The 15,171-nt window shown below is 40.4% G+C and overlaps 1 protein-coding gene across 10 annotated transcripts in view; it reads left to right on the plus strand.

Annotated features, from left to right (window-relative positions):
- The window catches only part of MCM8 (minichromosome maintenance 8 homologous recombination repair factor), a 48,605-nt gene that overhangs the window by 31,123 nt on the left and 2,311 nt on the right, over positions 1-15,171 (plus strand). For 8 of the 10 annotated variants that reach the window (XM_058181137.1, XM_058181094.1, XM_058181086.1 and 5 more), the window contains 5 exons: positions 9,833-9,970; positions 10,213-10,342; positions 12,029-12,114; positions 13,735-13,803; positions 14,193-14,284. In XM_058181137.1, the coding sequence (XP_058037120.1) occupies positions 9,833-9,970; positions 10,213-10,342; positions 12,029-12,114; positions 13,735-13,803; positions 14,193-14,284 (515 nt within the window). Of the gene's footprint in view, positions 1-2,457; positions 3,078-9,832; positions 9,971-10,212; positions 10,343-12,028; positions 12,115-13,734; positions 13,804-14,192; positions 14,285-15,171 lie in introns of those variants that run through there. The other 2 variants (XM_058181165.1, XM_058181127.1) reach the window with 2 other exon arrangements.

Genomic DNA, 15,171 nt, shown 5'->3' on the forward strand with positions numbered 1-15,171 from the left:
ATGACCAAAAGGCACCGTTACAGTTAATAAATAAGGTTACAATTTATAAGTTAAAAGTAAAAATCAAAGTTAAAAACTTAACAGAGCTAAAAGTTAGCAAGGCGAAGTGAAAATCCTCAAGCAACAAGCCATCCCCAGGGCTTCATAACACTTTTAGACACAGACACACACCCTTGCTAATTGGCAGAGCCAGGTCTTAGCACCCTTCTGGAAGGCCAGAAGAATGGGCTTGCCTCACCTCTGGAGGGAAGAGTTTCAAAGGATGGGGACAATGGCAGAGAAGGCCCTCTTCCTAGATCCTGCTGGTTGAAATTTTTTAGCCAGTGAGATCTGCAGCATACCTTCCCTGCCTTACCGGGTTGGGTGTGTGTGTGGAAACAGGTTGATGGTTTGTCAGGTAACCAGTCTCATGCCATGAAGGGACTTTAAAAGGAATAACACCTTCAATTGGACCTGAAAACAAACTGGCTCTAGTGCAGCTTGTGTAGCAGAGGTGTAACCTGTGCTCCCTAAAGGTGTCCGAAACTGCTCCAAATTTGGACACCCTTCCAGTCAGTACATTTAAACACATCCTTTGGCAGAGGTAACAGATTCCAAATAGATACATTTGGTTAAAAATCTTAATTGCTTTGGGAATGTTTCCCACTGTTCATTGCAAAACTCTTGCAGTGCAAAATATTCTTGGGTCTTAGATGCAGTATTGTCTGGTTAGATTAGGGATGTCAAACTCAAGGCCCGGGGCCTGGATCTGACCCACAGGGTGCTTAGATCTGGCCTGCGGGGTTGCCCTGGAAACAGCAATGGACTGGCCCACAGTGCCTCTGCCAGTGAAAACGGAGCTTGGGGGTGCTGCGTGTGGCCCTCCCGAGTTCTATTTCCACTGGCAGAGGGTTGCAGGCCATCACAGCTGAAAACGGAGCTAGTGAGGGCTGCAGGCAGCACTCCCAACAGTAATGGTATTGACTTACCTTCGCTACCGGTTCACAAATGTGAGTGTGCCTGCTTCGCTTGCACGCACCACCTCTGTGCATGCACAGAACCTTTGCAAATATGCAGAGTGTCCATGATAACATCTGGGCTGGTGGGCAGAGACCCCTACCACCGCCGCTACCAGTTCGCCCGAACCGGGTAGAACCAGTAGAATCCCACCACTGATTCCCACACTCCGTTTTTGCTGGGTTGCAGGGGGCTGTTGTAGCCAAAAATGGAGCGAGGGCCGCAGGTGGCACTCCAATGCCGTTTTCACTGGCAGAGGAGTGCAGGAGGCTGTCGTAGCCAAAACAGCTCGGGAGCCTGTTTTCACTGGCAGAGCGCTAGGGCCACCGCAGGCCCCCCCAACACAAGTGATGTAGAGCTAGCCACACCCATCCTGGCCATAGTCAACCTGGCCACCAAGGTCAAACACAACCCTGATGTGGTCCTCAATGAAATCGAGTTTTGACACCCCTGGTCTAGATCTTTCCACAGATTTTCACTAGTCAAGTGAACTACTTCCAATTTATTTTATTTTCTGCGCCTTCCAAGTCAGTTGTTGATTCCTGGCAATTGCCTAAACTAATCTCTGCAGAGTTGGGTTTTTTTGGAGGGGGAAAGCAAGATTTTGGACTGGCTCAAAATCATCCAGCTTGAAATGACAAAATTGACTATTTTGATTAAAGAAAAGAATATAAATACTTTTGTTTCCACCGCTTCTGAACTTTGTGCTTGAAGTGGAAAAGAATGAAACTTTGATTTTGAGTTTTACCGATTAGACTGATATTTCCTTACAGAAATAGCTAGTTTATATTATTATGAAAAAACAAAAAGTTGTGATTTGATATTAATGCCTTAATTTACTGCAAGAGTTGGAAGTCAATGCGTTTCCTTTTTCTAATCCTTTTTCTAATCTTTCCTCACTTTCCCTCCTCTTTCTCCCCATTGTTTTCCTATTTTCTTTTGCATTTTGTATCTCATTTTATCTTATAACTCAATAAAAATGTTAATGAGGAAAAAAAGTCATCCATCTGATTTTGTTTTGCTCAAGGCAGAATTATAAATTTCCCAATCTCTAGCCTGGTATCTACATCAAACTAGCACAGTTGTGGTACCCCAATTCCCGGTTTAATTATAATGTGGCGTTTTAAAAGAAAATACTTATATCCTCATAGCTTCCACTTCTATACTAAAAACACCCTAGGTGTGGAGCAGGGGTCTCCAACCTTGGTCCCTTTAAGACTTGTGGACTTCAACTCCCAGAGTCCCTCAGCCAGCAAAGCTGGCTGAGGAACTCTGGGAGTTGAAGTCCACAAGTCTTAAAGGGACCAAGGTTGGAGACCCCTGGCGTGGAGCTTATAATTAGAAGTTATTGCACAGCCCGCAGGAACCACCACTCGATCTTTGCCAGCAACGTTGCTGTTCCTTTAATAAGCGGGGTGCCTCTTGCCGTAAAGAGCAGCGGAGGCGTCGTAAAAAGCGCGTCCAGCAGAACCGTAAGGTAGAAGGTTCGCGGAAGCGCGGTTGAATGGAAGAGGGGGACGGGCAGCGGCGGGGGGAGAGCAGGAGGGGAGGGGCATGTTTCAATTCTGCCCCTCCTCCTCCTCCTCCTCTTCTTCGTTGGTAGAAAGGTCTTTTCCCTGCCCCCCCCTCCCTAACCCCCCAGCCCCAACCAAGCCATGCTAACCGCGGCTTGGTTGGTCAAAGGCAGCGCTTGGGGATGGGGTCTTCTGCGGAGCGCGAGCCCAGAATGGTGCTTGGGGGCCACCGTAGCTGCCGCGAGGAGCCGAGGAGGCGGCGGCGAGCCCTGGAGATGCCCTCGAGCCGCGCTCGCGGCATCCTCCAGTAGCCTCGCGGAGTGCTGCTCCGCGTCTTCCCCGGGCACGGGGCGACGTCTGCTACTGCGCGTGCGCACGACCAGTCCCAAGCATCTGCTGGGCACTGCGGCTTGGGCGCCCCCTTATGGTTGCTCCTCCGGCGGACCTGGGCAGCCTCACTGCTCGCGCGCCGGCTGCGGGGGAGCGGCTCGGCGCGCGGAGGCGGCGGAGTCCTCGGAACGACCCGATGCTGGCAAAGCAGAGCAGAGAAGAAGATTCGCTGAACTGGTAGGGGCGGGCAGGGGGCAGGCGGCTCCTTTCTCCCTGCTTATTTTCCCTTTCGTCCCCGTTGACATGATGGCCCCTATGAAATGCAGCGCTTCAGGCAGCAGGCTCACCCGGTGGACTGCACCCCGGTAAAATAATTCTTAAAAAGTTCTGCAAAGTAGAAATCTCGCCGTGGCTTTTAGGCTGCCACATGAAGGGAAAATAATCCCGAGCGAATACGTATTTGCAACCCAAAGTGATCCCTCCTGGAATCAGACTGACCTCTGCAGTGCTTTCGTGTGAAAAAAAAACCTCGCTTTTTTATGTGTTATCCCCAAAAGAAGGAAAGTGATTTAACTTTCTGGAGAACTTCTCCCGGCCTCTTCCCTTTTGATGTGCACTTTTAAACGACTTCCAACACTTTACTAATTCGTGGTTGTGCAGTGAAATTGTCCTCCTGGTTTTGCTGAATTGCCTCAGGTGTTTAGTTACCTGCTGAGAAACTCATGGGGTAGGCTTTGACTTACAACCCCAATAGAGCCCAAAACTTATGTTGCTAAGTGAGAAATTTGTTAGGTGAGGTTTGCTCCATTTTACGAAGTTTCACTTGTTAATCACTGTGGTTGTTAAGGTAGTAACACTGTTGTTAAGTGAATCTGGTTTCCTCATTGACTTTGCCGGACAGAAGGTTGCAAAAGGGGATCATATGACCCCAGGACACTGCAACCGTCATAAACTTGAGTCGATTGCCAAGCATCTGATTTTTAATTCTGGTTGTAATGGTCATCTGGTTTGTAATGATCACGAGGATGCTGCAATGGTTGTAAGTGTGAAAACATGGCTGTCACTTTTTTCAGTGCTGTTGTAACTTTGAACGGTCATTAAGCGAACTGTTGTAAGGTAGTCCTTGACTTAATAAGAGTTCGTTTAGTAACTGATGACTGGAACTTTGAGGACCAGTTGTGAATATCACTCATTCAGTGCCATCATAAATTCGAAGAGTCACTGAACAAGTAATAGCTAAATGAGGATTGCCCATAACTTTGACTGATGTGCTCATAATTTAATGGTGAGGCATATAAATAATGGCTTAAATACACACATGAGCTAAAAATGGTCATGGCATTAGGATAAGATAGGATAGGATAGAATAAGGCTAGGGTTAGGGTTAAGGTTAGGGTTGGATAGGATACGATTTTTATTGGCCAAGTGTGATTGGGCACACAAGGAATTTGTCTTGGCGCATATGTTCTCAGGGTACATAAAAGATATATTCATCAAGAATCATAAGGTACAACACTTAGTCATAGGGTACAAATAAGCAATCAGGAAACAGCATCAATATAAATCGTAAGGATACAAGCAACAAATTTACAGTCATACAGTCATAAGTGGAAGGAGCTGGGTGATAGGAATGATGAGAAGATTAATAGTAGTGCAGATTTAGTAAATAGTTTGACAGTGTTGAGGGAATTATTTGTTTAGCAGAGTGATGGCATTCAGGAAAAAACTGTTCTTGTGTCTAGTTGTTCTGGTTCAATGCTCTTTAGCATTGTTTTGAGGGTAGGAGTTGAAACAGTTTATGTCCAGGATGTGAGGGGTCTGTAAATATTTTCACAGCCCTCTTTTTGACTCGTGTGGTATATAGATCTTCAGTGGAAGGCTGGTTGGTAGAAATTGTTTTTTCTGCAGTTTTAATTACCCTCTGAAGTCTGTGTCTGTCTTGTTGGGTTGCAGAACCAAACCAGACAGTTATAGAGGGGCAGATGACAGACTCAATAATTTAGAATATTCAGGAACCAATAATGTTGGAAACATGGGAGAAAATCTGGGTTAGAAATGTTAAGTTTACACAAGCACAGAATCTAAGGAAAAAATTTTATAAGATGTTTTATAGATGGCACTTAGATCCCAAAAAATTATCATGTATGTATCCTGATATCCAAGCGAAATGTTGGAGATGTGACTGTGATGACGCTACATATTTTCATATTTGGTGGACTTGTAAGAAAATCAAGGCCTTTTGGATAAGAATTTGGTGGATTATTCAAAATGTCCTGAAGAAGAAGATAAAGTTCCTGCCGCAATTTTTCCTTTTGGGAATTATAACGGATTGTACAGTGACTGAGATTAAATTGATTTTGAACTTAATAACAGCAGCAAGGCTGTTGATTGGACAATATTGGAAGAAAAAAGAGTTACCTACAATAGAAGAATGGATATTGAAAGTTACTAACTTGGCTGAGATGGCTAAAATCTCAGCCTTTTTGAAAGACAATACGCAGGAAAGATATTTAATTGAATGGAAAAAATGGATTGATTATTTACAAAACAGATATCAGATTAAGAGATATCAGATTGCCTTTGAATAATTAGGAGGTATTATTTTATATAATGGGGTTAGGAAATGAAAAGATTTGGATGAGGTTAATTGGATTAGAAGGGAAAATTTTACTCTCTGTTTGGTTTATGTATAACAATACCTTGTGATTGACCCGGGAAGCCGGGGGGTGGGTGGGTGGGAAGGGAGGGGGGAAGGGGGTTTTGCGGGGAGGGGGGAGGGGGGGAAAAGGGGGAAAATTGTTTTTGTTTGTTAAAACTTTTTCAATTAAAAAAAAATTCCTCTGTAGAACTGTATCAGCAGCTCCTGGGGCAGTTTGAGCTTTCTGAATTGGCGCAGAAAGAACATTCTATGTTGTGCTTTTTTGATGACGTTTTTTATGTTTAGATCTTGCGATATGGTAGAACCTAGAAATTTGAAGGTCTCTACTGTTGATACTGTGTTGTCTAGTATTGTAGGAGGTGGAAGTATGGAAGGTTCTCCTAAAATCTACCACTATTTCTATGGTTTTGAGTGTGTTCAGTTCCAGTTTGTTCTGGTCGCACCACAAGGCTAGTTGTTCAACCTCCCCGTCTGTATGTGGATTCGTCATTGTCTCAAATAAAACCAATCACTGTTGTGTCATCTGCGAACTTCAGTAGTTTAACAGATGGATCATTAGAGATGCAGTCATTGGTATACAGAGAGAAGAGAAGTGGGGAGAACACACAGCCTTGGGGGGCCCCTTTGCTAATTGTACAGGTATCTGATGTGATTCTGCTTAGCTTCACTTGCTGCTTCTTGTTTCTTAGGAACCTTAAGATCCACTTACAAGTGGGTTCAGGTACCTGTAGCTGGTTTTGCTTAGTTAGAAGAGTGTCTGGAATGATGGCATCATCTGTTGATCTATTTGGTCGGGATGCAAATTGCAAGGGGTCCGTGATGGTTTTCAAGTGGGACAGCACTAGCCTTTCAAAGAAAGAAGGAACATAACACATCTCTAGTGATTTATTGAAGATTCGGGTGAAGATGGGGGCCAATTGGTCAGCACAGACTTTTAAGCAAGAAGGAGTTATCTTGTCTGGACCTGGAGCTTTTCCTGGCTTTTGTCTGTGGAATAGGTCTTGCACTTCCTTTTCTGTGATCACTAGGGGTTGTGAACATGATAAGGTGTATCATATGGTCATGCCTGTCCTCAATTACTAAAGCATAATTTACTGGTCTGCATGAATTGGTGCGCTATTGTAAGGGAGCTATGGCTACATATGTTACAAGGCACTGTAACTTTTTGGAAATAAAGAAGAATTACTTCACCGTGAGGTTGTGTCATCTATAGACCATGCATTTATCCGAAAGAAACTCTGGGATTCCCTCCCCCAATTTATCTTTAAAACGAGAGGTATCCTCAATTCATTAAGAGTATGGTGATGGATTTGACCAAGGGAATCCTCTGAAATTCAGGATTGCCTTCCTTGGGGGACAAAGCCTGTACTTGTCTAAGGTTAACCATTATTTGCTGTTTTTACCTGTGCTGACATCAAAGGTGATGTGGTTTTTCATTTGGTTATTTTAGGATAACTAGTACTGTGTAGAGAGGAATAGTCCATTAGGTTGAAAGAGTTGATAGGAGAATCAGTGTTTCTGTTTTAAGTTGGGATTGCTGGCTAGAGTTTGTATAAATGTGAACTTCATCACTATTTGACATAATTTGCTTTTCGGTGGTCCCTATTTTTTCTACTTGCCTTTTTTACATGCTTTCGAACTGCTAGGTTGGCAGAAGTTGGGACAAGTAATGGGAGCTCACCCCATTATGTGGCACTAAGGATTTGAACCGCTGAACTGCTGACCTTTTGATCAAGAAGCTCAGTGTCTTAGCCACTGAGCTACCGCGTCCCTGTCAAGAGATCTTAAGGGAAGAAAATAAGCAGAGGGAACTGGATAAAAAGGTTTAATGTCAACAAGGAACTGAAGTGTTCAAACAGCTTATAGTTTGTTTGAAAGACAGCAATTCCTAAGGACTTTAGCTTACACTGTGTGCACAATTATTAGGCAAGTTGTATTTTGAAGGGTTAATTTTATTATTGAACAACTACAGTACTCTCCTTGGTCAATCCAAAATATGAATAAATCTCAAACTTGAATATTTAAGAAAGTAAATATGAGAATGTGTGCACAATTATTGTGCAACTATTAGTGTGCACATTATTATGCAACTAAATGAAAAACAAAAATTTGCCCATCTCACTCGTTTATTTGCATCTATTAAAGTGAGAATAATAAACAAACAACTCAAAATGTACAAATAAACATTTCTGACATTTCAAAAAAATAAATAAATCAGTGACCAATATAGCTTCTATTCAATAACAGTCATAAGACTTTCATTCATGGGGTCTGTCAGTTTCTTGATCTGTTGACAAACAACTTTTTGTGCAGCAACAACCACAGCCTCCCAGACACTGTTTGGAGAGGTGTGCTGCTTTCCTTCACCAAAAATGGCAGTTAATGTGCGTCTTTTTTTCTCAACACATTTCTTGTGTGTTCCCTGTGACTATTTGTAACAAAACGTTTGACGCTTCTGTGATCACGCCCCAATATCTTAGCAATTTCAAGAGTGCTGCATACCTCTGAAATACTTTTTAAATTTTTGACTTTTCAGGGTCAGTTAAATCTCTTTGTGGCCCATTTTTCCTGAGGAAAAGAAGCTGCCCAATAATTATGCTCACCTTGATATAGGGCAGGGGTCTCCAACCTTGGTCCCTTTAAGACTTGTGGACTTCAACTCCCAGAGTTCCTCAGCCAGCTTTGCTGGCTGAGGGACTCTGGGAGTTGAAGTCCACAAGTCTTAAAGGGACCAAGGTTAGAGACCCCTGATATAGGGTGTTGATCTCCTTAGGCCACACCCTCCCTCATTACACAAATACACATCACTTGATATGCTTATAGCCACTTAAGCCTTCAGGTATATTTAGCTTGGAAGTGGAAACATGCATAAAAATGATGATATGCTCAAAATACTCACTTGCCTATTAATTGTGCACACACTATATATTCCTGAGGAAGATCCCTACATCCTTCTGTCAACTGTTGAGTGAGTTGCTAAAAATGGAACAAAAGAATTTGTTCAAAGCTTGTTCAAAGTTTGATTAAAAAGGGACCTATAGGGAAGGAACTCTTTCATATACTGTCTTGAAAAACCCTGAATATTTAAATGTCTAAAACGGGACCTGGTTATTTGAAATGAAAGGAGGAAATTTTATGTGGTGTTTGGTACATGAGAGATACAGTTGTTAAAGAAATGATTAGATGGAACCAAGATATATAACCTGGAGGCGATAATAGAATTTGGCTCAATTTTATTTTCTGTTTCTCTCTGAGCTAAAGTTGAAAATAAAAGCTAGCAGCCAAATAGAGTAATGCGATCAGAGTGGAGTTGCCTTTAAATATGGCAGGTCTGAGATAAATCCTTCAGCCCTGGATGTGGGTGGGGGAAACATGGTTTCTAGCCGGTATGTTAAAGCAGAAGGTTAGGAAGTCAAGATCCTTTTAGATTACCAACAAGAAAAGAATTTCAGTGGAGTAGACATTTTTGGCTTTTTGAAGTAGGCATAACCATCCCAAGGAGATCTATGGGTTGCTTTGTTCCGAACATTTGAGAATTTCAGATGAGTTGTGTTAAGTCCTTGGGGCTACGACACCTCGTAGAAACTTGCCGGCCGCCAGGCGATCCTGATTGGCTAAGATGCGAGCTATTGAAAAGCGGGAAATCCGAAGCCCTGTCATTGATTCAGCCGTCTGACAGCTCCGTTTTTAAGCAGCTGTCAGACGGCACTTGTGGCTGTTGCCCTCACTGAAGTTTAGCCTGTTAGTTGTTATTTTGCTAGCATTACTCTGTTAGCAATAAAGGTGGTTGTTGTAATCGCAACCTGTCTAGCCTCAGTTCTTCCCCACCGAGTTTCCCTAGAGAGCAAGTTGATACCTGTATATAGATATCTCCTTTTATTAATCTGAAAGTCAATCCATTTGCTGTTCAGTAGAAGAATTTTTTTTACCTTGCCCTGTGATGTAAGAATTCTGAAAGAGATTTGCAACAATGCAAAAACAAATCAACCCTTTTCAATTGGTCAGTGTTGTGGCCCATTTTTGTTGCTTATAGTGTTTCAGAGTGTAGGAATTTGTGTGTTCTTCTGGCAATGATGTGGAAGTGAGTCCTCACAGCTCTTGAGTGGGAGAGATGGGAACAATTGGTTATTAGAGCTGAGCCTTCTTTTTGAAATTCTTTCTTGGTAGTTAAGGAAATTCTTAGAAAAGATACATACATTCCAATGCGGCAATTAAACACATTAAACATGCAAAGTTTACCTGTTACCTTCCATAATACCAAAGTACATTAAATTCAGATTATTTATATTTGTTTTGTAATAATTTTTTCTTATGCTATTTTTTTTTGTTCTAGTATGAAAACCCTTGGACTATCCCTAATCTACTTTCGTTGGCAAGGATTGGTTTGGCACCTATTTTGGGCTATTTGATTATTGAAGAAGATTTTAATGTAGCACTGGGTGTGTTTGCCCTGGCTGGAATAACAGATCTGGTAAGTCCTTTATATATATATTTTACAATGTTGTATGGAAATGAGACTTTTTTTTCTTTAAAAGTGAGTTCAGAAATATTTTCAAATTCAGATCCTTAGTGCTTGAATATGAATTTATAATTAGCTAGTGCTACCCGTATTTTCAGGCACTCTTGGGGAAAAAAAAGATGAGATATAAATCTGACAAAAAATGTAAATGTTTGGTTTCTTTCCCATACTATTTATCTAACTTGCATTTTCAGTTGGATGGCTTTATTGCACGAAAGTGGGCCAACCAGAAATCTGCATTGGGAAGTGCCTTGGACCCTCTGGCTGATAAAATCCTTATCAGTATCCTATATATTAGCCTGACATGTGCAAACCTTATTCCAGGTAAGCAAAGAAGCTGTCTTTTAAATGATTCTTCTTGTTGAATGATCTAAAAATAATGAATCGTTAAATATTAGAAGCAAATCTCTTTCAGTTTATTGGCACAGTTCAATACCTCTGTATGTTGATACCATAGTTATCGTATTCAATCTTCATATAATAGTGTAAACAAATCCAATGGAAAAAATGCACTACACAGATTGTGCCAAAAATCAGGCCCCAAGGGCCAATTTTATTAATTAATTTTGTTTTTCAGACAAAATGTTATCATATTTAGGGATGCTCAAAAATCATATGTAAAATGAGTAAGGAAGGGTTTGAAAGAAAATGGCATCCAATTTGAACATTTCTTGCAATATATACTGTATAGTTAAGACCTTATTTTTGGAATATCCTGTATGTCCATGTTGTTCATTGAGCTAAATTTCCTGATTTCATTTTATTATCTAAAATAAATTGCTGAACTTCTGAAGGGTTAAATTAAATAATGCTATAATTCTAAAGTGGTGGTTGATACAGTCAGAAGAGATTATAGCATTTGCATCTGCCTTATATTGTAATTTATTTTGAGCTATATATTCTCCATTGAAGGCAAATTATGGTTGGAAAAACAATATATAGCAAACAGTAACAGATCTTTGTGTTTCATTCCCTTTTACCCAGGTTGAGGTTATTCCCTTCTAGGGATAGAGAAGGGGCAGCTAAGTGCTGTAGGTGTATGCTGCCTTTGCCCAGGCCAGAAACTAAATGCATTGTTCAGTTACAGCAACCACTGTAATTTATCTGTATTGTTTTTGTGGTAATGAGTAGGTAGACAATAGAATTAAATAACACTGATTTAGACTAATTAGTCATTTGCAGCAATCCATATAGACATGCTCTGAATTGGAATTATTTTTATGTAATTTCAGTATGACAGCCAGTGTGGTGCAATGGTTGAGGAACCAGGCCAGGGGTAAAATGCTCCCGGTTCAGACCAGATCGCCCAATTCAGTAGCGATGGCAGCAGGTGGTTCGGAGAACCGGTAACAAAAATACCTGCCCCCCCCTCATGCCCAGATGAGCTGCACGATCATCAGGGTTGTTTTTTTTTTTACTTTTAAAAGCATTTTTTCTTCAGCCGAAAAAATGCTTTTGAAAGTTAAAAAAAAAACCCTCTGATGATCGTGCGGCTCAGCTGGGATCGTCAGAGCCTTTACAAAAATGCTTTTAAAAGGTCCTGACAATTCTAGCTGAGTTGCTTGATCGTCAGAGGCTTTTTTTTTCTTTTAAAGGCAAAAAAAAAAAGCTTTTAAAAGAAAACAAAAGCTTCTGACGATCAGGTAACTCAGTTGGGATCGTCAGAGCCTTTTAAAAGAGGTTGTAGAAAAAATGATTTTAAAAGTTAAAAAAAAAAGTTGGCCATGCCCACTCAGTCCCATTACTCCCCCACCACCACCAAGCCATGCACACAGAACCGGTAGTAACAAATTTGACATTTCACCACTGAACCAGGCTAGAAATCTCTAGACTGTGAGTTGAAGTCCCATCTTAGGCACAAAGCCATCTGGGTGATCTTTGGCCACTTAGCCCTAGAAAGAAGGCAGTGGCAAACTATTTCTGAAAATGTTGCCGAGAAAACTGCAGACTACAAGAGTCAGGAGTGAAATTCAGATATATTTAAAAAGACTTTCACTATTTGTTTTTCAGTCCCACTTACATCAATGATAATTCTAAGGGACATTACATTAATTGCTGCTGTTTTCTATGTTCGATACAAAACTCTTCCTCCACCGGTAAGTATCCTGCCATGTATTAATATGTGTTTGATAGGAATTCAAAGCAGTCATAGAATAAACAGTATGTGTAAAACTTGTTCCCAAATGAAGGATTGCTAAAATAGGAATCAGACTTTTTTTCCCCTCCACAGACAAGTAACAGTGTTAGGGAGAATTAGGGAGTGAAAGGGATTCCCTTCCTTCCTTGTTTGGTCTGTCTCTCTCTTGCTTTTTGTATTTCTGTCCAAGACAGACGTTTCTTTGAATACTCCCAGAGGACAACCTTCCCTTACCTTCTGCCTTTCAGATAAGAACTGTGACTCCCAAATTCTCCTTGGGCCAGAAGTCTTGAACTGTGCGTGCTAATTTCCTTGTAATATTTTCCCAGCCTTCCATTTGAGTGTTTACAAAATTATAAAAATACTCTCTCTGACCTTTCAGTGAAAATTAAAGACCATAATCTTTGTCCATCAGAATTTTCTTTGATTCTTCACTATTTCTTCATTGCTACACCTTGCTACGCTATCCTACGTTAAACGACTCCAAGTTTCCTATTCATTTTCAAACTCTTGTTCAAACTTCAAAATTGCCAACTTGGCTACTCTTATGCCATCTTTTCACCATCTGTCCTTCCTGTGACCTTTTCTTGCCCAGCCTCTCATTCTCAGCTGCAGAAGAGTCTCCTCCTTTCCCATTGAAATGACATCATTTCTGTTCCTGTTCCTAAACTGTTCTCTCAAAATGTCTGTTTGACCTCCTCCCTCACTACCATGTTGCTTCTCAAAACAACCTTTCTAAGAGCTGAAAGTGCTGCCATTCCAGCTACCCTACTGAATTGAACCAGAATATTATTGAAATGATCACGGATCTTCTCCTGTAGGATCCCACGTCTGCTTCATGGTTTCTTTAGTCCCATTTGTCTCCTTAATTTAATTTCTTGTAAGCCATCTTCCCTCTAAAGTGGATGTAGACAGTCTAAGCCTAAGGCATAGGCAGCCTTTTGTAACACCCAAGGATTGCACCATCCAAATTCAGTGGCATAACTATCAGATAATTTTTCCTGTTTATTTTGTTGCTGAAATAAAGAGCAGAGACTCTACTAAGTTTTGCTGGCTTCATGCATTTGTTTTGTACTTTAAAATTGGGTGTAGTGGTGAAAGCGCTGGCCTAAAGACTAGGAGACTGTGAATTCTAGTCCCACCATAGACATGGGAGACTTTCGCTCTCTTTCAGAAAAACCCACCTCACAGGGTTATTCTGGGTGGGAAAGTAGGAGGAGGAAGGAGTATTAGGCATTTGACCACCTTGACTTATTTATTAAAGAAACTAATGTAATATAAAATAATATAAAAAATTAAACACACACAGGTACAACAGTATTCTAAAACAGTTAAATATTTGAACCTTCCTGAAGCTGTGCAAACCCCAATCCCGTTTTATACTCTGATTACCTCCAGAGTAAGTCAGACGTATGCATGAAGAATTGCACTGTTAAACATAAGCATGATGATGTAGAATAAATATGCTGCGTTGCTAAAAAACCTTAGTTCGATTTTATCGGTTTGTAAATTTAGTAAAGGCTTTGGTTTCACCACGTTTATTAAAAGCAAGATTGATTTTTTTTTTGGTTTCTCGCAGAAGACATTAAGTAGATATTTCAATCCATGTTACGTCACTGCTCAGTTAAAGCCAACATTCATCAGCAAGGTAAGAACAACAGTATGTCATGCTGTGTCCATTTTGCAGACTGAATATTGCCTTGCCGCAGCATTCTTTTTGTTGCTTCCTGCAGTTTGATTGTCTTTCATGACTTACCCAGGTAGTCCTCACTTAACGACCATTTGTTCAGTAGCTGTTTGAAGTTATGATGGCGCTGAAAAAATGGACTTATCATTGATCCTTGCACTTAAATCTGTCACAGTGCCCCTGCAGTCACATAATCAAAATTCAGGCATCTGGCAACTATCACATATTTATAATGGTTACAATATAATAATATACAATATAATAGGAGCATCATGGGCACATACTGTATGCGTAGTACTTTTTCTGTGAAAATGCAGTGTGACCTTAGTTTTAATCTAATCTATTACCAGGTGAACACCGTAGTACAGCTCATCTTAGTAGCAGCCTCTTTAGCTGCTCCAGTTTTCAATTATGTGGACAGTATGTATCTTCAGACTTTATGGTATGTACCGTTATAATTTTTGTTATACTATTAGTAAGTGGAAAAACAAGCAACGTAAGGGGTATAAGGAACGCTCAGGCAATTTTACTTATTGCTTGCTGTTTGATACTGGCCAGTTTTGTGAGATTCAAGATGGTTCGTGAAAGCAAGAAGAAACATACAATAAAAATAGGAGCAAACACAGTGAGGATCCATCTAAAAAACAGCTTTCACACTATAACCCCTAACACTTGATGGCTAATGATTTAACTGTTCCCATGTTAGTATTGAGTCTAGGTTTACTGGATTCAGAAGTGATTTATTCCAAGGAAGATAATTCCACCTCCTTCACTACTTCCTTTCCAATTCAGATACATATACATACATGCCCTTTCCTGCCTTGTGAATCAGCCAGGCTAAGCATAGGTTCGGTTTGTTAGTGGCAAAACCTATACATTGGGGCCAAGTTTCTAGAAGCTTTTAAAAAAAATCACAATTTTTTAATTTCACAAATAATAAATTTTATAAGACTATGGATTTTTTAGTCAGTTTAACACAGCAAATGTAGAAATATATAATTTTTGCTCAACAATTTTAGAGTCAAATTAGATGGTGAAAAACTAAAAGGTAAACAGAATTATAACTCCAAGGTATCTTTTCTAAGGTTGATTTAGATAAAAAATGTAAGTATATATGGGATAACAATCCTAGCAATGTAAAAACTCACTGGATTATGTTCTTATAAAAAGGAGTTTGTTTGATTTAAAGCAGAACTCATATTGCCTTGGAATTCATCTACCATACGGTATGATATGTCAATTTTTAAAAAAACATTTTGGCTTAGGTAGGATTTCTTTAGAACTTCAAGGCATTTTACGTAGCCCAGCCTTATATATCTGATTTTGATT

Source organism: Ahaetulla prasina, chromosome 1, assembly GCF_028640845.1.
Source record: "Ahaetulla prasina isolate Xishuangbanna chromosome 1, ASM2864084v1, whole genome shotgun sequence".
Lineage (NCBI taxonomy): Eukaryota > Metazoa > Chordata > Lepidosauria > Squamata > Colubridae > Ahaetulla > Ahaetulla prasina.